Source organism: Anastrepha obliqua, chromosome 5 (assembly GCF_027943255.1).
Source record: "Anastrepha obliqua isolate idAnaObli1 chromosome 5, idAnaObli1_1.0, whole genome shotgun sequence".
Classification (NCBI taxonomy): domain Eukaryota; kingdom Metazoa; phylum Arthropoda; class Insecta; order Diptera; family Tephritidae; genus Anastrepha; species Anastrepha obliqua.
Genome location: NC_072896.1, coordinates 103,991,710 through 104,013,499, shown reverse-complemented (window position 1 = coordinate 104,013,499; position 21,790 = coordinate 103,991,710). Strand labels below are relative to the sequence as shown.

The window sequence follows — 21,790 nt, the reverse complement described above, 5'->3', positions numbered from 1 at the left end:
ACTTTATAACTTTATCTTAGATTTTAACTATTTTCAATACGCGAATTTCACATATTTCTCAACAATAAGGCACTTGAAAATTTTTTCAGCAGAAAAGGTGAAATTTTTTATTGCAACGTACAAAAGTAGGGAAGTAATAAAATAAAAAGATCCAGCACACTGATGATGACAGATTCCCATTATTCGCTTTTTGACAATTGTGCAATTGATCGAAAAATACTGGCAAATTGGGTCAAATGTCAAGACACGTCGAAAGCGCAGAGGTGCACGGAATAATCGTTGTTGAAACTGTATGTGCAAATATTTGTACAAATATAAAAGCATGTGTAAATTTAACCATAAATTGAAAAAAAAACTGAATAATGTACACGATATGTTTAATTAATAGATTTTTCCTTTACAGTTAATAAATTTATAATAATTGTTTATATGTAATATCATTGAGAATTTGATGTCATTTCAGATTTTAATCATTAACATGCTACACCCTGTCTCAATTTATAATTTTCTTCTTCGCAACAATTTTGTATCATCATTGACAGCTGTCAAAAGGTATTGCTCATTCGCCCACCTCTACTTGAAAAAAACAAGGCCTAGCAAACGTATTAATACACACGAATTCCCTGGAATATTAGTTTAAAAATAACTAAATTTTTAAATTCCACCCACATATTTTCTCACCCATATTCAGGCTTGCGTTTTGTATACGAAATTAGAACTAAGAGTAATCAATATAAGTGTGTGTTTTGCACAATAGGGCCAAGTTGAAAGTGAAGCAAAAACTCGGAAAAAGAAGTAGAAGCAAAGGGAGATAACGTCGAACTACCGGAGCAGCCAAAATGGTGAGTAATAAATTTGATATTTTTGCAATTTATACTAAAAATTGTGGCTTAATGTTGACTATTAGGCGCCATTTAAAACAATGCGATACGACTTAAAACTGGCCTTGAAGGTGTGCCGGTGCACTGCGTGTATAAAAGCAATGGGCAGGCGCAAGAGTGCTACGCGTAAAACCATGCCCATATATGGTAATCGTTCAAGCTAATGTTGTGATTAGTGTCGTATTGTAATAGTCATAGCCTTTGTGATTTTAGTGAATAATAAACCAGCTTAATGGTGATATGCATATGGATCGCTGAAAACCATATTTCGAATTTTGGAAGTTTTTTCCGATTTAAGTAAGTTCGATGCGGTGCTGCCAATTATTGAATCCTCCGCTTGTTAAATCCGTAGTTCAACCAAAACTACATAAACAATAATGCCAGGTTCTACATTTCCGGAGCGAAATGTATTAATGTTCGGCAGATAATGGTCAAACAAGTTAAGGCTTTTAGAACAAAAACAATAACGCAACCTGTCACCTTTTTTATTTTCTGATCTCAAAAATACAATAACCATTTTCAATAACGCTTAATTAATCTATTACATTTATTTCCTATTTTTATTTCAGTCGGACGTACAAATGGACAGTGCGCTTGATCTGATGCGCCGCCTGCCACCCCAACAAATTGAAAAGAATCTTATTGATTTAATTGACTTGGCGCCGGAGCTATGCGAAGACTTGCTTTCATCGGTGGATCAGCCACTGAAAATCGCAAAAGATAAGGAATATAACAAAGATTACCTCCTGTGCGATTACAACCGCGATGGTGATTCTTACCGATCACCATGGTCAAACACTTACTACCCGCCTTTAGAGGACGGTCAAATGCCGTCCGATCGATTGCGTAAATTAGAGGTTGAGGCAAACTATGCTTTTGATCAATACCGTGAGATGTATTACGAAGGTGGCGTATCCTCGGTATACCTGTGGGACTTGGAGCACGGATTCGCAGCGGTAGTGCTGATTAAAAAAGCAGGCGATGGTAATAAAAAAATACGTGGATGCTGGGACTCCATTCACGTCGTTGAGGTGCAGGAGAAGCCTACGGGGCGAACGGCACATTACAAACTAACCTCCACAGCTATGCTGTGGCTGCAAACAAACAAACAAGGTTCAGGCACAATGAACTTGGGTGGCTCGTTGACACGTCAAACGGAACAAGACGCCAATGTGAGTGAATCGTCGCCACATATTGTAAACATTGGCAAAATGGTAGAAGAGATGGAGAATAAAATACGTAACACGCTTAATGAAATATACTTTGGCAAGACGAAGGATATTATAAATGGGTTGCGAAGTGTTCAGCCGCTAGCCGATCAACGACAAGAGGTAGCCATGAAGCAGGATTTGGCTGCGGCGATCCTAAAACGTAACGTAAAACCAGAATCGAACTGAATCGCATGTGTAGTGGGGGAATATGCCTGTGGCATTGTAGACGTAGTTTGAGTTGCAAACGGCGAGAAACGGCAGCAATAGTACGGGGCGGGAAGGAATTAATAATGAAGCGTTGTAAAAGAAGTTGTACCAGCAGGTATAGAGTGCTTGGTTGGCATGGTCTACATACAAACACGTAGATGCCATTCTTTTAATTACAAATAACAATAAAATTATACAACACAAGCAAGGAACAAAAGAACAAAATCTATGCAATTATATAAAAATTCTATAAAATAAACCAAACCAAGTTTTGAAGACCTAATATGGATAAGAAAGAGTAATGAACAGACAGCACGCGCACGCAACTAAAGCGCTTAGTTTAAAAGGTGGTTGCTTACGTTTAAGATATGACAACAAATAAATACCAATCTACAAACTGATTCACAAATTTTTCTATTGCATAATATACCTTTACGATTTCCCTCTTGCATGCATGTATTCATATATTTATAGGTATGTGGGATCACATTTTTAAATGTGGCATTTATTTGCGTGTGCATACTGTTAAAAATCAAAACAAAAATAATAATAATAATAAATAACCGCATCGAAATATAATGGAAAAAGTAACATTAACACATAAGCTAAAGCATTTGCATTATTGTTCAGTAGTGGTGATTTTTTAGTAAACAATTTAAATGTAGCAATTGTTAAACTTGTTGAAATAATTTGAAAAAAAAAGAAACAAAAATGCATTAAACAAAAAGGGAATGCAGCAAAGTTTGAGGGCGAGCTATGTAATTATTAGAGAATATACATTGATGTATCTTAGTTACCAGGCAAAACATTTAATTTAGACGTACATAGATATCCCATGAAAAGAATCAATATGTATTATAAAGCGCCACAATCTGATTGTCATTTAGCTACTAACAAGAAAAATACGGAACTAAACAAAAGCACTTCTTGTCATTTGTTTTGAGCGCCCTCCCCGCCCTACGCATTCGTGAACGCCTGTGTTGTATCGTTTATTCTTTCTCTTATTATAATTACTTTTTTCTCTGTCTACGATGGTAAATATACATGCATACACATATACAATAAATATTTAAGTTACTGTGGATATGTGTGGAGCTCTAATCCACTGTTAATTTCTAAATAATTTTAATTAATATATTTACATACATAAAATAAAGAAAAAAATAAAAATAAAAACCAAACATCTGATTTGTGTATTTACCATGATAAGTTTATGCATTAGCGGCAATAAAATAAACTCTATTTCTACAAACTATTATAAATATAACTACATACATATACATACATAGTTTGCTTTATTACGAGCCTGTATTAAAAAAAGAATTACTTTAACGAATGTCTACATAGTTTCGAGCGTATTAATTTGTATATGATTTAATTAAAAACCGCAAAACAAATGTGCAAAATTTTATACAAGACACTAATAAAACAATCAAAAAATTAAATTTTAAAATACTATTTCATATATAATATAAATATTGAAAAAAAAGACTGCCAGTCTGATGACTTATAGCATGCAGTGCCGCCAGATCCCGGATCAACAAGGCATCAACGGAAACGAGGAACTTAGAAACGACTTCAGCATGCATCTATGGAGAATGTTTTCCATGTTCCATGTTACCGAAACGACCCGGATTTATTAATTTATAACCGGCCAAAAACTATCACTTCAGCCGCATTCTCCATTTTAGGCTCTTAGAATAACTAAATTCATATTAACTATATCGATACAGAGGTACAATGTGGTGCTGCCAAAGGCTCAATTGTGGTCAAACTCTGAAAATCAGCCCGGCAAACACTGTTTTCGCATTTTCACGGGTGGTTCCAGGACCGAGCACGGTGCTGGCTTTCGTGGAATCCGGCGCCGCAAAACTTCATTTTGCTCTTGGAATGTACGCATCTATGTTTCAATCGAAGATGAATGCTATTTAAGAATCAATGAACTTTGTTGTGGAAAACAGGTAGAGAGGCAGATCTGTATGCGTCTGCCCCTTAAACTGCTCTCCATTCACTTCAAAGGTAGCTGAGTCCTGTAAATCCAGGCTGAACTACTTCGGTAGACATAATAACCTAATACTTTACTGGTTCCGGGAGACGTGGGTATCGCGGGTAACGAGACCTCTGACTCTTTAGCTACGATGGGTTCTGAGGCGAACCTCTTTGGCGCCTGGAGCCCGTTCTGCCACTCTCTTTTGCAGCCATCAAAGACACGGTTAGCAAACGGGTTACTTCAACCCACTTGCGAACTGAGAGAGGCTGCAGATGTACAAAACAGACTGTCATTAAGCAGAAGGGAATGTAGACAGCTTGTTGAACTGTTGACAGGCAAAGCACATATAAAAGGTGAAGCATCTCAGACAGTGCACTCTGCCCAACATGTGGAGAGAAGGATGAGACGGCGAAGCTCTTTCTGTACGTCTGCCCGGCCTACGCTTAAATAAGGCTTGAGGTGTTTGGCAGCGACCACCTCGGCTCCTTGGCAACTTGTGGTGTACGTTAAAGCGGAGTATAGTGAAGAGAAGAGCGCACAATAGATCTCAACATCTCAGAGCACAAATCGATGGATTATTGCCTACTTATTGTAATCCTTGTCTTCTATATTATAATTCGGTCTGAGTCATGAATCACTGAACCTCACCTGCTGTAATTTAAATGGGCTGCATCTATGTAACCTCAGGCAAATGATAGTTACAGCTCCCACGTCAGTCAAGTCTAAGTTACGACGCATATTCATATCCGGCCAAGGGCTGTCGTTTTAGAAGCATTTGGCAAAAATGTATGCGGAATGCGCTGCTGACTGTGTCTTCATTCTTCATCCATGTATCGGATGTTTTTTAAAGCTTGGAAACTTAAAATGATACAAATACAAATAAATACAAAACAGAAATATTGTTGGAATGAATTTTATTTATTGTAATCCGGTAGATAATTCCATGGCATTTATTTTTTCAACATGATATCCGGCATATGTCCGCCGCGTCTACGAGTTACATTCGATCAGACTACTTTTTCCAATAAATCTTGCGTCAATAGTGTCTTGACGATTGCAATCAACCGATTGTTAAGCGCGCTGTATGGCAAGTTGCGCCGTCCTTGTTGGGGCCAAATGTTATTGATGTTTAGCTGATTAAATTTTGGAAAAAAAAATTCAATTAGCAGCGCCTTCCTCATTTCGGGAGGAATAAGGACCGATGATGCCGCCAGTGCTCTATGAACCTTACGAGCTTCTTTATTTTTTCAAAAAAAATTTCCACAATTTGGAAGCGGGTTTCTGGCGTAAAACGATTCATGACGACTTGTCAAACTTTATATATTAACTCCTATTTTTCCACGAGGGTAGCATAGGGCCACAAACTTTACTGAACAGAAATGTCAACACAGTTTTCCATTCTCAGCAGTCAAATTATAGTTATCGATATGGATAGTTCTTATGCAGCTAAAAAAACACTTTATAAGGCTCTCATTATGCACGTCCTATAGTATTGTGCAGAAGTTTGGACGATGACAATATCCGATGAGGCGTCCCTTGGAGTGTTTGAGAGAAAGATTCTGTGGAAGATGTTTGTAACTTTGCACGAATATTGTAAGCGATGGAACGACAACAAAGACATATATATACATATGTATGAGCTCCTCCTCCTATTTGTGGCGTGCGTCTTGACGTTTTTCCACAAATGGATGGATCGACAGTTTCAAGCCGACTCCGAACGGCAGATTTTTTTTATAAAAAGCTTTTTTCGTCACAGAAATACACTCGGAAGTTTGCCATTGCCTGCCGAAGGGCGACCGCTATTAGAAAAAACTTTTTCTTCTTTTTGGTCATTCGAACCTACGTTCTCTCTGAATTCCGAATAGTAGTCACGCATTCGGCTACGGCGGCCGCCAACGACAACATAGACATAGACAACATAGCAACAAATAAAGATTCAGCGGCTTCGTTAGATGGGTCATGTGCGAATGGATACAAACGCTCCGGCTCTGAAAGTATTCGATGCCGTACCAGCTGGTGGTAGCAGAGCAAGAGAAAGGACTCCTCTGCGTTGGAAAGATCAGGTGGAGAAGGACTTGGCTTCACTTGGTGGCGCGCTTCAGTATCTCGGCCAAAATCGCGTAAACGGTTATCTCGCCAATAAAGAAGAAGACTTATGTATTGATATTTAGATATTCAGCATATATTTATAAACTTTAAAGGAAATAGTATAAATTGAAAAATAAAAATAATAAAAATAAAACAGCATATTCACATATGTAATTTTTATCTATATACAAAAATACTTATTATATGTGTGTGTGTGTGTGTGTGTTTATATAGTAATGGCCTTTCAATTTTAAATTACATACAACATTTTTAAGTGGGTGCATGTGTTTATGTGTTTTTGTATGCGTATTATTTTTAAAAACTAAAAACAATTATAATTTATAATGCCGCAGCATTTTACAGTTATCTACAACTTACAAAATATTTTACGTCTCGTTTAATGGTTACATAAGCATTTAGATCTAAATATGTAGTACACGTATAAAATGTAGTTTTTAGCAATTATTTTACAAAATATTTTTCTTCACTCCTTCCTTTTTTGTCAAATATGTAGTTGTGTACTACTTTTAAAACTGATACCTCGACTAGGCATTTCTTACGCTGTTTTCTTTTTTCTTTTGTTTTTTATTGTTATATAATATTTCTATTAGCATTTGTAGGAACACACATTCGACTGAGTGGAAGGTGTATAGCGAAATATTTGGAAAGAATAAAGTGTGTTGAAAAAAATTAAAAATCAAAGATTTTAAAACTCTTAAGATGTGTGAGAAAATTATCGAAAAAATTGTAAGATGAAAAATACTTTAAACCCAATTTTTTATATTTTTGCTTAGACTTCGCGCATATTTTGCAAATTTACTAGTTTAATTTGTGCATACTTAAATATTTTGTCGGCTCTATATTTGAAATGACTGTTTTTTGCAGTCGTTTATCATTTAATGTAAATAAAGATAAATTAAAAGTTCTTTCAATAAATACAATCAATAATAGTAATGAAAGAATGCTGCATTTGCAATGCTTAGACGTCTCATGATTAATGTAACAAATATTTTAGCAAAAAATAACATAGAAAATCACAAATAACTAATGGTATTTCTTTTTTTTATTGTGTGTGTCGTGCTGTTTTTTTTTTCTTTTTTTCTTTTTTTGTTTTCTTACTATAGTCTAAATCTATTGCATTTTCGAAACTTCGAATTTCGTAGTTATAATTTCTTCGTCCGAATCCAAAACTGGCAACGCTGGGTCCGCTATTGATGACGGTATATTATCTTCTACCCAACGCAAATCATCCTCCTCGGTTGTTGTAGCGCGCTGTGAATTTGGTGGAGTTTTGGTACCGCCATTTGTATGGGAATTGCGCATTTTTACGCCATACGCATCGGCGACAAATTGATCTTCCTCTGTTGGGATGGAAATATTATTCACATTTTTTTTAGATATTTATTAGTTTTTATTTATGTTTCCATAAGAAGGAGTGCTGCTATAGGATGCTAATGGTAAGCACAAGAAATACCATTTATGAAATATTAGAAAGTGTTTTTGAACACAGGGACTAAGCGCTAGCGTATTTCAGTAATAGATTTCGTGCGAATGCCACAACTTGGCCAAATTATTATTATTATTAGGCTACTGCGCACTGCGAGCAAAAGAGATCTATTGTGGAAAGCCTGCTGAGGTGCCCTCTATTTTAAGGCTGTTTAAAAATTTTAGCACATTCTGGGGTTTATTGTTCCATAATTTATATGATTGCACATCAATACCACCAAGGTAGTGTAGCCCTTTTCTGCATAGTGCAGCACATTTCCAAGGATGAGTTCTGAATTTTCAGTGTCCATTTCACAAAATCGGCAAATGATGGTGTCAGAGAGATCAATTTTGTTTAAGTGGCCTGTAAAGTAACCAGTTAAAAGTCTTAAGTCTACTCTACTCAGTTAAAGTAGCTTATCGGAAATTCCTGTGTTCGGCGTTAGGAATTGTTTCCCCTTGTCGCTGACCGATAGAATTTCGCCAATTTCTTCTCCTTCCACCCTATGAAAAGTTCCTTGATGTGACCCTTTGTAAGTCCACAGAAAGGCTCAGGATCAATTAAGAATAAGGTCAAATTATAATTGGACCATTAGACAAATGGTACAGTCAGGTCAACACTTCAATCCTTCGTCGTACGGCCTCTAAGGCTGTTTTCGCCTTATGAAGAGTATTGGAGGTCTTAAACATTTAAGAGAAATCTAATCTACAGCATAAAGTAGATTATGTTAAGTTGAGAAAGTGCTGTCTTTTGATATTTGATCCACGTTCTACGTTACCGGAACGACCAGAATTTATTTCGGGCCAATGACAGTCACTCCAGGGGGAATACTTGTTAAGCTGCTGCAACAACAACAATATTGTAGGTCAGAGAAGTTTCGCTCATTAAACTCCGTTCCAATAGGCGCTACCGATAGCTTAGTTTTAAAGGACAAATTTAAAAAGGTTCTCTCTTGTAGATCGTCTTGATTCATAAGCCAGGATTCATGTAGGATTAATAGATATTTAAGATGCATATACAGGCCTGCGCAGGAATGTTTGATGCTTTGAACTATTAAGGAAATAGATTTCCAAGCAAAAAAGAAACTTAAATAAACAAAAACCAATTTGCCCCTTTTATTGCTGTTGTAGCAATACTCGTATTAAGCCCTGCTCTGTGCTCCACTAACTTTTGTCATCGAGGTCATCTAATGGTACGCCGGGAACCTAGTGTTTTTACGCGGTTGGACGAGTTGGATAGGTGTGTTAGATGAGATGGTTAAATGGTCATGATCATCTTTTGTATAGTTAACCCTCCGTTGGGCTCCCGGGTCTGGCCAGACTGGCTTATTCCACTTTTTACGTGAATTCAACATATTTCTATTACAGTTAACGACTTGAGCTTCCAGGTAGCTTCCTAAAACTTAATTTTCTATCGATTTATGGATATAACCTTTTAAAAAGGATCCTCGAACAGGACTATAACAAGCGAGACCCTGGTGCCCAACCGAAGGTTTTCAAAAAGGTGTCCAACGGAGGGTTAATATAACATTTGACTTTCTATGGCTGGTATTTACCAAAAGCAAGCTCAGCTACCAAAACTACCGCTGATTTGAGCTCAGTTACTGTTTACTTACCATCGTCATCCTCATCTTCGGGAGCATCAAGCAACGGTGTGAAGGCATAGCGTTGATTGTTGTTTGTGGGGCGCCACAAAATCATAATCACCAGCAATAACACCGAAAAAAGCACATGCCAGAAGGCGGTATCTAACCAAATATTACGCCAGACCTGTAAAACGAATGAAAATAATTTTTTGTTTTCTAATTTCAAATTCACGCCAGCTTACCGGTGTGCAGTTCTGTGTCTTGCGCACATGCAATGCATACAACATAAACATCACTGATGCAATCACCGAGAATATCAGTGTGTTTGTGAAGTGTCTATACAACGACAATTTAACCATATTTCTGAAAGAAAAGAAATATTAAGCACAGGCAAAACAAATTAGCGCATTTAATTGTATGCTAAACGATGCGCAAATTTGCACACCTTCTCAAGCGCAGCGTTCTGGTAGTCTGTACCAGCGAGGTGAATATCCACCAGCAAATGCCTGTGTCCAGCACAGCCAAGGGAATGGCGGCAACCAGCTGCTCATCGGTTTTCGTGCTTGTCACACGCAAATAACTCTCAACGCAGGCCAACACAAAGTAAAGCGCACCAACGCCGACCACGCGATGAAGCATTGGACCCAAACGCGGTCTAAAGCAAAGATGAGAACAAAGAAAAAATTAAAAAATTCATTCAATTATTAATTCATATATATCACAAATATGGGTGTTGTTGTACTAATAAAATACACCTTGTTACCAAAATGCAAAAGCCACCAGCTAATATTTTGTTATTTGCACGCGGAGCAAAAAACAAAACTTATATAAGCTAATTATCAGGTCATTGTCCATTAAATGACTGTCTAAAAATCTAAATAGTATTGACACAAGTGTTTGGAAGTAGTTCGCGCTGGATAGCAACGTAGATATACTCACTTTACAATGCCAAATCCTAGACTCATAATAATGACAAGCATGCGAGCCAAGGTGCGTTTTGCGCACGAAACAAATTCCGCCACCAGTTCAGCACCCTGCACGGGAACACCTGTCGTATTCAAACTGTAGTACTGCGCGTAGAAGAAGGCTTTCTCTAACATGCCCAGTAGTATGACGCCACCAATCCAGAATTGTATGCGCAACAGATCACGCCATTGCATGAACGACACAGAGAGCCAGATAACGCCGAAAATCACATAGACAACGCACATTATGCCATAGAACTAGCGGTGTGAAAAAGATGAGTTATTTTTTTTTAGATTATGTATAATATGGGGTTTAACTTACCGCCAACAATGGGTGATCAATGGCCGAGAGGTAACCGCCATCCGGCCCAACAATATCCAGTTGAACGAACGAGGAAAAGTCTGAGGCGTCGGATGTTTTGGCAGCCTCAATTTTCAGTGTCAAATCGTAGATGCCATCTCTGCCGATAGTTATGATTGTTTTTGCATATGGCTGGAGAGAGAAACAAAATATTGAAAAAGCACTAAATAGGAAGTTGGCGAAGAATAGCACACTATGACAACTGAATATTTGACTAACTTAAGAATTCACAGATAATGCATATATTTTAAAAATTAGATATATAATATCTGTCTGTCTGTTGATCAAGTAAAAATGCTCTAGAATGTGGATTTACTAAAGCTTTCCTCGACACAGTCAGACAAACGCTCCTTAGTGGGAATACTAAGATAAGTTTTCAACATAGGGATCAACTGAACGTATGATTTACGTACGTATATTTGTTATTTGGGCCGAGTACTATTTAGGCTACGCAGTTCGTATTCTCGTGAATGTTGGTCTTCCATATAAATCATAATTATAAAACTTTTGGTACTACTGCCACTGATAAATTGTTGCCACTGTTTGTATTGTTGTAATAGCATGAAAAATTTCCCATACACTTCACAGAAACCCTAGCGGGGCAAGTTCTTGATCAGTGCGACTTATGGTTGCACATACCCGATAGTCAAGGGAACGTACGATTTTGAAAGAATTTCTAATATTGTTTACTCGTTTGTAGCGAACTCATAACTAAACTAAGACATTATCATAAACCTATTGATAAATTATTACCAAAACTGTTTGCTAGAAATTTAGTTTAAGCAGGCTACATTAGAGGTTTTTTTTCTGCCCATACCCCATTATTTATTTTGAATTGCGTTCAAAAATTCTAAGTAATTTTTTTTCTTTTTAAACAAATTAAGTGTGCAAGTTCGTCTAGGTGCCGCTAGTCATAACATCTGTTAGACTTTCTGTTAAAGTTTAATTAATTTTAGAACAAATATACCCTGCTTTCTATTTTTTTTTTTTGTTTTTTTTGCTATATGATAAACATGTCTACCGATAAAAATGTGTTATTCCCACTTTTAGGGTATGTATGACACACAACCTGCCGCACACACCCATTTGCACGCATTTTAATATTTTAGGTTTTCTTATCGCATTAGTTGATGAGTGAATGTCAAAAAGCATTGCGAAAACAAAAGTTTTGGATATCATTCACTAACCTAGTGTTCGTAATAGGTTCAACAAATATATATTATGTATATTTTTATTTACCGCTGTAGGATGTTTGAATGTATTCGCCGATTGCAACGCACCCGTGGCTGGTGATGACGTTGCAGCTTCGCCCGGCGCTTTTGCTGCTGCAGCGGTTGTTTCTCGTATTGGCCATGGCTTTTCGGGTAACAAAATTGGATGCATTGGACATAAGGAATTTTTCGTGTCCATGGCAATGAAACCGGAATCTGATTTGTTTTGCAATTGCAATTGCTGCTCATAAGCATTGTACAAACTTTCGGGCTGTAATTATTAATACATTATGATTGTTTTATAACCAAGGAGCTAAATCATATGAACATATATTAATGTTATGAGCAGCATTTACTCACCAAGCGTTTATCATACCAACATGGTCGTTCAAAAAGTGTCCATGTGACGACAACATTTAACTGCTCATGGCTTTCACATTCGACTATGAGGAATCATGGAAAGCGGCTTTAGTTAAAAAATGGTTTTAATATTTCCCAAAAATATATAACTTACTGTGCACTTTTATTTTAGAGTTGGCTAGTAATGGTCGCTGCTCACGTGCCACATTTGCGCTCTGCGGGCAAAAGGAAACACAAGAAACAGATTTTGTTTTATGTTGAAGCAATTTGATTTGAAGATGTGCATATATACATATATTTCCTATATTTGAAATAATATTTTAGTACCTACCGGCGTTAGTATTTTCATAGTTTTGCCAGGATCAGATTTTCCATGCGTCACTGGCACAAACAAAGCCACCATTAGAAACGCTTTCACCACCACCAGTAGTTTTCTTCTCAACATTGTTATTTATTTACCACTCCCTTATTTGAGATTTAGATTCTGCAACCAAATTGAATATAATATACATAAAAGTGATTATAATAAATTTTCTTATTTAGAAATTTATACCAACAATCACAAAATTTTCACGGAAAATCGACGTCAACAAGCAGACTCAGCAAATAGGCAGAACACAAAACGAAAGACAAAAAATTCTGACAGTCTCCTTCTACCGATTGTCATTTTTAACATATTTATATGTGTGTGTGCTAGAAAAAAGCAAAATAAACAAACGACACTGTAAAAAATAATACGATATGGCACATTTTAATAAGATTTGCTTTCCAGGCTTGCGTTGGCTAGAGCCGCTCATAAATATAGTGATTTAAAAATTTGTAAAACCAAAGTCTAGCTCGGACGAATTTTTCCTATATTATATAAATTTCACTTCTTTAAAGGAGCATAAACAAACAACAGCTGTTTCACTCTTCCCCTTTTTGCACGTAAACAAGTCAACATATGTTTTCAGGGCAAACAACGTAGTTTGGCATTATTGTCTGTGACATAACCTCCATTACTAAAGTTAAAGCAAAGATACGGCAAATATGCTGAGAAAGGTAATTTTCTTATGATTTTCACTATTAATTCAATAGATAAATTAAACTTTTTATTTTACAGCTGAGTCCACTTGTCCCGCGTCTTTTACACACTACTGCAGCCGCCGTTAACACAGTTTCAACACGGCAGTACAGCGAAGGACGCAGTGTGTATGAACCGGATTACTTAGAAGTACTCGAAAAGTTGCTTGTTAAAACAATGTAATACAAAATTAATTTTTATTTACAGTCATTAAAACCCAAATATCCACAATATTCCTGCCTCAATGTGCAAATTAAAGGTTACGATTTTCCGATACTTGAGAGCTACCAGCGCTACTTACACAGTGTTGCAGAATACCTAGAAATTGATGTGTCCGATTGGTGTGTATGTCCACAAAAAACGTAAAAGCAAAAATTACCAAACTTCTTCCTTATTTTAGTTACGCTTTGCCTCCACAAACCACTCGTGTACAAAAACTGCGCCCTAATTCAGCTGTCGTCGACGCCGAGTACAAGTTGACTATTTACGAACGCACTCTGCAAATGATTGATGTGGCCGCACCTGTGTATCCTGTTTTCTTTCGCGTCGCACAAGCTGCCTTGCCGGAAGGTGTGCAGCTAAGTGTACAAGAGCACTCTGAGGACTTTGAAGAGCGCCGCTATGTACCTGATCGTGATCTGCTCGATTTGAAGGCAGAATTGGAACGCATGCAAGCAGGCGGTATGGGTGGCCCCAAGAAAAAATAATTATCAAATAATTGTTTTTAGTTGTACTTGTACATGGATGGTACAGATAAGCGTACACGTGTACATACGCATATGTATTTGTTGCAGTTAATTTAAATTAGAAAATGTGAATAAAAATACTAAATTCAACTTATTTCTAAATGGAATGTACTATTTAAAGCTTTCACTATTGGACGGCAATGGAATTCCTTGATCGACTTTTGATTCATCTTTAGCTAAGAATATAAGTCAAACTTTTACTTTTCGTGCTGGAGTGTCAAAAAATGTGTAGTACTTAAATCTATACAGCATAAACCGATGTTTTATTAGCACAGCTTCTATTGCAATGTTTTTATTGTGCTAGCACCTTTAGCGCCAAAGCGGAAATATGAAACAGAGATGATATGTTAAACCACTCCGAAATGGACCACTTTAATGGCTGGTTGCGAAGTAGTGTTCGGTTTGCGCGATTTTGAGGCTTCTTCACGATTATTGGACTTTATTGGCGGACGAGGCATTTCTTCGGCTAAAAAAATGAGCAACATATGAATTGCACTAATTTCAAATATCTATTTCAAGAGTACCTGCTGATAAAGGATTAAAATCTTTTAAATATTCATCGTGGGGATGACACAGTGGCAAACTATCGGCTAGTTCTTTTTTCGGATTTGTTATATTGCGCGACAAAGGACGTGAATAGCCATTACGTTTCGGTGCTTGTGGCTTTTCTTTACGTGGGATCTCCTACAACGAAAGTGTAAACACAACTACAGAACAACTTCAACAGTATAAATTTGTTTGCCTACTTACCGGCACAACAGCGACCTGTACCGTGTCGGAGAACTTTACTTTATTCTTCTCGCCGGCAGCGTTGCGACCATTTCCACCGCCACTGTGCAACTCTTTATGCATACCATTTGTAAGCGGTGTACCATTGCCACCGTTGACCAAATTACCACCATTTTGTTGCAGTTGTTGTGTGGAACTGTTCGATAGTATTGATGCGGTGGGCTTTTTTTGTAACAAACGCTTTTGATGATCCTCACTCGTCGCCGCCAAAGTAGGTGGTATTGTGCCAGATACCAAAGGGTGTTGATAGTACTTTGGTTTATAAATACCAGATTGCAACCCAATGGCAGCAACAGCAGAAGTTTGCGTAAGCACTGGCGGTGGAAGCGATTGCATATGTTTTTGTGGTAATGGCAAAGAGCTTTCAGCCACAACAGCCGGTGAAGCATGGTGCACGAAAGTTGTGGAGGTGGGTTGTGCATGCGCTGAATTCGCAGATGCCAGCACATGGGCATTGTTGCTATTAGTAGGGATCCGTGGTAGCATTGTAGCGGTATGCGGTGGTGTACTGTTTGGCGCCTTAGCATCTGCTGGCAATTGCTGTTGCCAAGGTAACAGGGTAACAGCTGGGGCAGCAATATGTCCTTAAAAAGAGGAAAATTAGTAGAAAGTGTGCTGTAAGAAGCAAATATTGATTTAAGGTTTATATGTACCACTTCCAGCATTATTCAAGTCGCTGCCACTCTTCATGGATAGCTCGGCCAGTGTGCTGTTTGTACCTGTCGCAATCATTGCATTTTGTGAAACCTTAATGTTGCGCAGCGATGGCAATGGGAGCGGTGGTGGTGGCGGACGTGTGCGCAACGTTTCTTGCGTATTTTCCATGCGTAGTTCTGGCTTTGGAATATTAATTTTTATCATTTCGGCGTTGAATATTTTCGATTTAAATGATGGCAAGGGTGGCACATAGTTTTTCAAATGTTCTTTTGTGTAGTTGTTGTGTTGTAGTTTAGTTCTCTTCAGAATTTGTAGATCGGAATACGTTGATTGCGAGCAAACGGATTCCGAACGATACTCGGCAATCAGACTTAGGTTGCTAATTGCTAAGCCACCTACGCCATTGCCATGACCTTCCTCCTCGTGCAGTATAGTCGCAGCTTGGCTGAAGGCAGCTGTTGAGAATTCAATTAAATTCGTATTTGATTTCGTTAAATTGAATAGATCCATAAACAGGTCATAGTCTTCAATATCCTCGGCGACTTCAAAAGCCTCTGCGTACATATGTTTCCTACAAATATGTAAGTTTTTACAAATTATTAATTGTGTTAATAATTTATTTTATAATATACCGCAGTAGATAAAAGAAAAATCGTCGTTTCAGATCGAAGACTTGGTCGCTGAACTCATCTTTTGTCTCTTCGGAAAGTTCATCGGTGAATGTCTTTAGCGCTTTTCCCAACAATTCCACGCGCACACGTTTTGCATCGCCACGATAGAAGACATGATTCGCAATCTTGTGCAGTGATATCAAACACATCGCCCCGTATGTTTCCCAGTTGAGCGCCACCAGCAGATTTACCGCTTTCTCCAGTTGATTTAGCGACAAATATTTGTCAACTAAAACATCAGCGGTCAGGCCCGAATTGTGTATATCGCCACGCATACCGGCGCCAGCAAAAAGTCGCAAACAACCTAATGGTCCATGCTCGAAATGCAATAGTAGCAAACAATCGGTTTGCACATAAGGCAATGAATGTTGTGACATATCAGGCTTGCGGCTAAAGGTAATACGCAGCAGTGTTGGTTGTATGGTGAAGTAGTGTGAAAGATCCAATAAATTCAGTGGAGTGACATCTTCGCTCTGCAACTGATTACCCACTGCCGTTAGGGCGAGGTCAAAACATTGGAATTGTGCACGCTCATTGGCGACCATAACAATGCTGCTATCCGAGTGCCAGGCACATTGTGTGGGTATCTACAAGAGAAAGAGTTTGAAACCAATTAATTAAAGCAGATATTTGCATACAAGTATAAAACTTACGATATCAATTTGTGAGGCAACTTTTGTGACTTGCTGCACCAAATCGTGTAGGCAGAGTTTACGATCGATCGAGCCCAAGAACAGTTTCTCTTGATCCGGACTGAAGGCGTGACAGCAGATTTGTGTACCCATTGAAATTGATGTGACTGTGGCGCGTTGCATTTTACCGGAGTTTATTTCGTAGGTACATACTTCGGCAGATATTTCACCCTTCCGTGACACTTTCTGCTCTACGGTGAGAATTTGACTTTCGGCTGAACGTAGGAAATCCACAGAGAGCGGATCATTTTCGGACCAACAATACGAAACGGACTCAATTTGCATTCTGAAAAAAGAGAGAAAACTATAAAGATTTCCGAAGAATTTTTTGCATGTGCGGGTGATAACTGACCCTGCTCAGGCAAACCGAATTTCAAATGATTATTACAAGAAAATTCTTCGTGTCTATGCGGCTAAGGGAATAATGTTGTTGTTGTTGTTGTAGCAGTATCTTCGCCCTGTCAGTGTAGTGTAATTACCGGTCGTCTTCGTCTAGCTCATCTAACGGTAGGCCCAGGAAACTAGCTGTTTCGACGGGTTGGGTCCAGAGGGAGAGAGGTGTTAGATGAGTGGGTTTGATGGGGCATGTGAAAAGGTGGTTAGTGTCGTGCGAGGTGCCTTCACATGCTGGACATATGTTTAGTATGTCGGGGTCGATTCTGGATAGGTAGGAGTTTAACCTGCTACAGTATCCAGAACGTAATTGTGCCAAGGTTACGCGGGACTCTCGGGAAAGCTGGAGTTCTTCGTCTGCAATAGGTGGTGGTTGGACTCCGATAATGGCATTCGGAGGTCAGGAGTTTAAGAAGGTGGTAAGGGTCTCCCGATGAATGTCGTTAATGGCCTGTCTGTACACTGTCTGATCTTGGAGTGGTTTGTCTGTTTTGTCCTGGATCTCGTCGACGTAGTTGAGGGAATAATAATTGAATTGGGTTATGCGATAACCTTTAATTCTGAGGCACTCGTAATAGTTATAACAGATTTGAAATATTTTTAAACCTTTTAGACTATATCAACCTGTCGAAGTGGTAATCATAATTGCAGATAGATATTCAAAAGTATGAACTACGGCATTGGGCTCCTAAAACAGTGACTACTTCAAGGAACACTTAACCGATAATGGTTTGCTTTTTAAGTTCATGTCTTCAGAATTAGACGTTATGTACCACGAAGAGACCAGCTTATGGGATCAGCTTATACAGTTTTTGAGATAAGAGATATCTTCAATGTATTATACGATTGATACAATCCTTGGCTAGATATAAATCTCGGTCGAGGGAACAACTGGAGCCCTTTGTCTACGTTGAGATTGTTCGAGAACTTGTGATACCAGTCACGTGCATATAATCCGTCTTTGCCGCGTTGTTCGTAATTTAACAAATTTTTTCTTGTTGTTGTAGCAGCAAAAACATTCCCCACACATGTGCGGGGAGTGCTGCTGGAAAGACAGTCCTTGGACAAATATATAGTAAATCCTGTTCGTTCCGGTAACGTAAAACCGACTGTCGGGAGAACATGTAGAGCCGCTTATCTTTCTTGTAATTTTTAACGGACATACCTAAATATGTAATCTGGCTGTTGATTTCGTAGGTTATAATTGTAGGGCTACAATTTTCTTATACTCACCCTTTTAATTTAAACACGTGTATATTCGCCCGATCTTGATCGCGTATCGTTGGTCGCCAAGGATAAACTTCATTTTGTGAGGATTTCGTCCATATGACAAATAGATCTGCACTGCTGTTCACCGTTAGATGTCGTGACAATTTTCGTTCCGACGGTCCCGGTATTATCACATGAAATATGCGCGGATCCATATTGTTAATTTTCTCAGGCCCTTGCTGCCGTGTATTCGGTTTCTGCAAATGCACCACCGTCAACTGGTTCGTGTTGTAGGCCAAGACGATGTGGGAACGTGTGAAAAACGCTACAACAGATATCAGACAGAAAACAATAAAACAAATTAAGTACTAAGTGTAAAGCAAAAACAAGTGTAGAAGGAAAAAAAGAAACAAATCACAGCAAAGTTGTAGCGAAATTAATTAACATTAATTGCATGTGAAACTGTGTGAATGCGCGCATGCCCATGGGTATGCGCAAATGCAAATTTCTCCAGCGCGGCGCGCACCACACAATTTTCAGCTCTAGTGGCTGCACACAACCATCTACATAAATACCCCCCCTCCATACCACCAGTTTGTGACATTTGTACATTTTTTACTTACCATCGGTGATGACTTCCGATGCAAGCTTACCAACGAAGTATTTCTCATAAACCATACGCAGTATGTCACCTGTTGCTGCGTCCACGCAAATGTGCGCAATAATACCATTTGCAAAGAGCAGGAGCACTTGTGCTGCATCTCGCCATTCGGAGTGCACGATTTTATATGTTCGCAGTAGTTCCTCTAACCTTTTAATGTTATCCTTTAAGCGACCTGGAGCCTTGCGACTATTTTTCAGCACCGTAATACCACTGCGTCGTTCGATATAGTCTCGCTTAGCGAGCGCCATCAACTCAGTATTCTGCTGCTGAACCTCTCGATTGCGTGTGTAGCGGAAGGCTCCCAGATCGGTCGATTTGATGCGCACTTCATCCCGTATACTCCACAGATGACACTCACCGAGGAGCGTCAGCATTGCAAGTGACTACAGCACTTACCGCTGCACGCCAAGCAGATAGCACTTAAATCAGTTACTTTTATTACTTTTTTTTTATTTTTGTTTTCGCAATTTTCTCACATCATTTATCGCTGGACGATTTACCCCACTACACATTATCTCTACACCGGTTGCACATGCCAAGCTCTCGCTGAATTTATGCGCAACGGGAATTTAACAAACCACAAGTCCCGGTCGCACTCCCAACATTCGTTAATGCTAATGTTATTCCAAACTTATGGTGAACAAACGGCACAGCGCCACCAGCGATATTGTTGACGTTGTCGTCGTTCTCGCGGTTGGCGTCGGCGTCACTGTTAGAGTTTTGAATAATTTGGCTAATATAAGCACTGTATTATAGCTAGGTGTGTTTGGCTGGTGTTATTGATGTGGTTAATATTGTTGGAGTAATTGTTGTTGTTGCCTTATTGTTTTCAACTACCAGCCTTTTGTTGCCCTACTGATGAGCAAGCTTATCTGCGTCGTGTGGCATGCAGACAGACCTGTTGCTTCTGCGTATTAGAATTCCATACATTAAATTCGATACTTTTAGTAGGAATTTTACATTTGCTCAAATTTTCCACAAATTTTGCACGCTTTTTAAAAGTTATACAACAGGTTTACAGTAAATTGTATAATAATAATTGCACACAAATTGACAATCAACAAATATTTGATACCTTTGCGCGATCAGAGCAAATCGAAATGCAGGGTTGCATATGAAGCTCAGTTAAGGTAAACACTACACTGAAGAAAATTTCAGAAAGGCAAGATCGATTTTTAAAGCTTAACGGGTGAAGTAAATCGAAAAATTGTATAAATTGAAATAAAGGGCATAAGAATTATTTATTTATTTATTGAAGTAAAAATTAGTCAACAAAAACAAATTGGCTTATTACAGACTAATACTGATGTAGACCGCGTAATCATCTGCATGTGATCGGTATATGGTGTACTGACTTCTGTCGTTTCTGCGACCAATCCGAGGAGACTCCAATACCTAATATTCTGGAATGTAGCGCTATCACGTGGAGAAGGTTGAGACATCTTGGCGCTCTAGATGGGGTATTAAGATAGATTCGCAAAAGATAATAATAAAATAGATCGTCAGATTGCAGAGATTTCAAACTGATTAGCAGGGATCTGAATAATATGAGGGTATGAGGTCATGAAATCTTACTAAATGTAGAGCAAAGCCAATGAAAACTTTCTGGATACTTTCCGTTCGAGTTACAGGGACAGGCATGCTAAAGTTGGCAGAGAATAAAGATGAAATTAAAATAAGTAGAATATGTTAGAGCCAAACAAAAAAAAAACGCTTTAAATTGAATTCAGTTATATTGAATCAAGTTAGGATATAGAAAGTAATAGCATTAAGATGATAATGAGCTAAAATATCATGAAGCAAAGTATAATAAAATTAAACAAAGAAAAAATTATAAAAGTAGGAGATATGTATAAAAAATGAAAGAAAAATAAAATTTAAATATCAAATTAACCAAAAACAAAAAAAAACAAAAAACTAGAAATAATAAGGAAAAATTAACAAAACACATAACTGAATACAACAATCAATCAAATTAAAACATTTAAAAAATATAATGAATTCATGAAAATGAAATAAATTCGAATTGCATACTCACCGACCCACTTGAAATGCATTCCCAAATAGCCCATTGCCTCATTCTATTATTTTACAGTTCAAAATTGGAGCTGATTCTGACGGCATACCATCTTGATCAAAAAGTTCCCGAAACAATCGCCAGGTGACGCTTTAAGTCAACTGATTTGATTTTTATTTTTTATTTTTTTTTTCGTTGGATTGCCACACCTCTGATTAAGATTTCTACTAATATGTGGAGAGCTCGAGATGAACCAAGACCAAAAAAATCACGTCGTCAGTCAAAAAAGAAAACGACGCCCACGGTTTTTATGGATTACAACGGTATTGTAATTCACGAATATTTGCCAGGAGGTCAGACAGTAAAAAAGGTCTATTATTTGGCGTGAGCGTTTTCGTGAACCAACTCGCCAAAAAAGGCATTTGTCGGAAAGCTACACGTGGATTTTGTACCTTTTTAACGCATCGTCGCACAGTGCCATCATTATCCATGAAATTGTGATATGACTCCCTGAATTCACTCATATCAGGTGATTTTTTTCTGT

At 38.1% G+C, this 21,790-nt stretch overlaps 4 protein-coding genes across 6 annotated transcripts; 2 read left to right on the top strand and 2 right to left on the bottom strand.

Moving 5' to 3' along the window:
• Nucleotides 1–544: 544 nt before the first annotated feature.
• LOC129248091 (F-actin-capping protein subunit beta) lies at nucleotides 545–3,744 on the top strand. The gene is made up of 2 exons (XM_054887525.1): nucleotides 545–842; nucleotides 1,451–3,744. The coding sequence occupies exons 1-2, from the start codon at nucleotides 840–842 to the stop codon at nucleotides 2,276–2,278; spliced, it is 831 nt and encodes a 276-aa protein (XP_054743500.1). The 5' UTR covers nucleotides 545–839; the 3' UTR covers nucleotides 2,279–3,744.
• Nucleotides 3,745–6,453: 2,709 nt separating this feature from the next.
• On the bottom strand, nucleotides 6,454–12,995 carry LOC129246941 (transmembrane protein 87A). 2 transcript variants are annotated; one of them, XM_054885700.1, is made up of 11 exons: nucleotides 12,903–12,995; nucleotides 12,677–12,829; nucleotides 12,500–12,560; nucleotides 12,346–12,428; nucleotides 12,014–12,256; nucleotides 10,736–10,906; nucleotides 10,388–10,671; nucleotides 9,894–10,103; nucleotides 9,691–9,811; nucleotides 9,479–9,632; nucleotides 6,454–7,738 (listed from the first exon to the last, which is right to left on the bottom strand). In XM_054885700.1, exons 2-11 carry the CDS (start codon nucleotides 12,788–12,790, stop codon nucleotides 7,509–7,511), a joined length of 1,671 nt encoding a protein of 556 aa, XP_054741675.1. In that variant the 5' UTR covers nucleotides 12,791–12,829; nucleotides 12,903–12,995; the 3' UTR covers nucleotides 6,454–7,508. The 2 variants fall into 2 exon arrangements, with proteins under 2 accessions (XP_054741675.1, XP_054741674.1); XM_054885699.1 differs by having other exon boundaries at nucleotides 12,899–12,980.
• Nucleotides 12,996–13,161: 166 nt separating this feature from the next.
• On the top strand, nucleotides 13,162–14,248 carry LOC129246942 (39S ribosomal protein L48, mitochondrial). The gene is made up of 4 exons (XM_054885701.1): nucleotides 13,162–13,386; nucleotides 13,448–13,558; nucleotides 13,616–13,749; nucleotides 13,809–14,248. The coding sequence occupies exons 1-4, from the start codon at nucleotides 13,375–13,377 to the stop codon at nucleotides 14,113–14,115; spliced, it is 564 nt and encodes a 187-aa protein (XP_054741676.1). The 5' UTR covers nucleotides 13,162–13,374; the 3' UTR covers nucleotides 14,116–14,248.
• On the bottom strand, nucleotides 14,127–20,305 carry LOC129246940 (WD repeat-containing and planar cell polarity effector protein fritz). 2 transcript variants are annotated; one of them, XM_054885697.1, is made up of 9 exons: nucleotides 19,706–20,305; nucleotides 19,189–19,648; nucleotides 18,590–18,890; nucleotides 16,925–17,249; nucleotides 16,233–16,858; nucleotides 15,597–16,171; nucleotides 14,905–15,527; nucleotides 14,679–14,838; nucleotides 14,127–14,620 (listed from the first exon to the last, which is right to left on the bottom strand). In XM_054885697.1, the coding sequence occupies exons 2-9, from the start codon at nucleotides 19,601–19,603 to the stop codon at nucleotides 14,502–14,504; spliced, it is 3,144 nt and encodes a 1,047-aa protein (XP_054741672.1). In that variant the 5' UTR covers nucleotides 19,604–19,648; nucleotides 19,706–20,305; the 3' UTR covers nucleotides 14,127–14,501. The 2 variants fall into 2 exon arrangements, with proteins under 2 accessions (XP_054741672.1, XP_054741671.1); XM_054885696.1 differs by having other exon boundaries at nucleotides 19,189–20,305.
• Nucleotides 20,306–21,790: the final 1,485 nt, after the last annotated feature.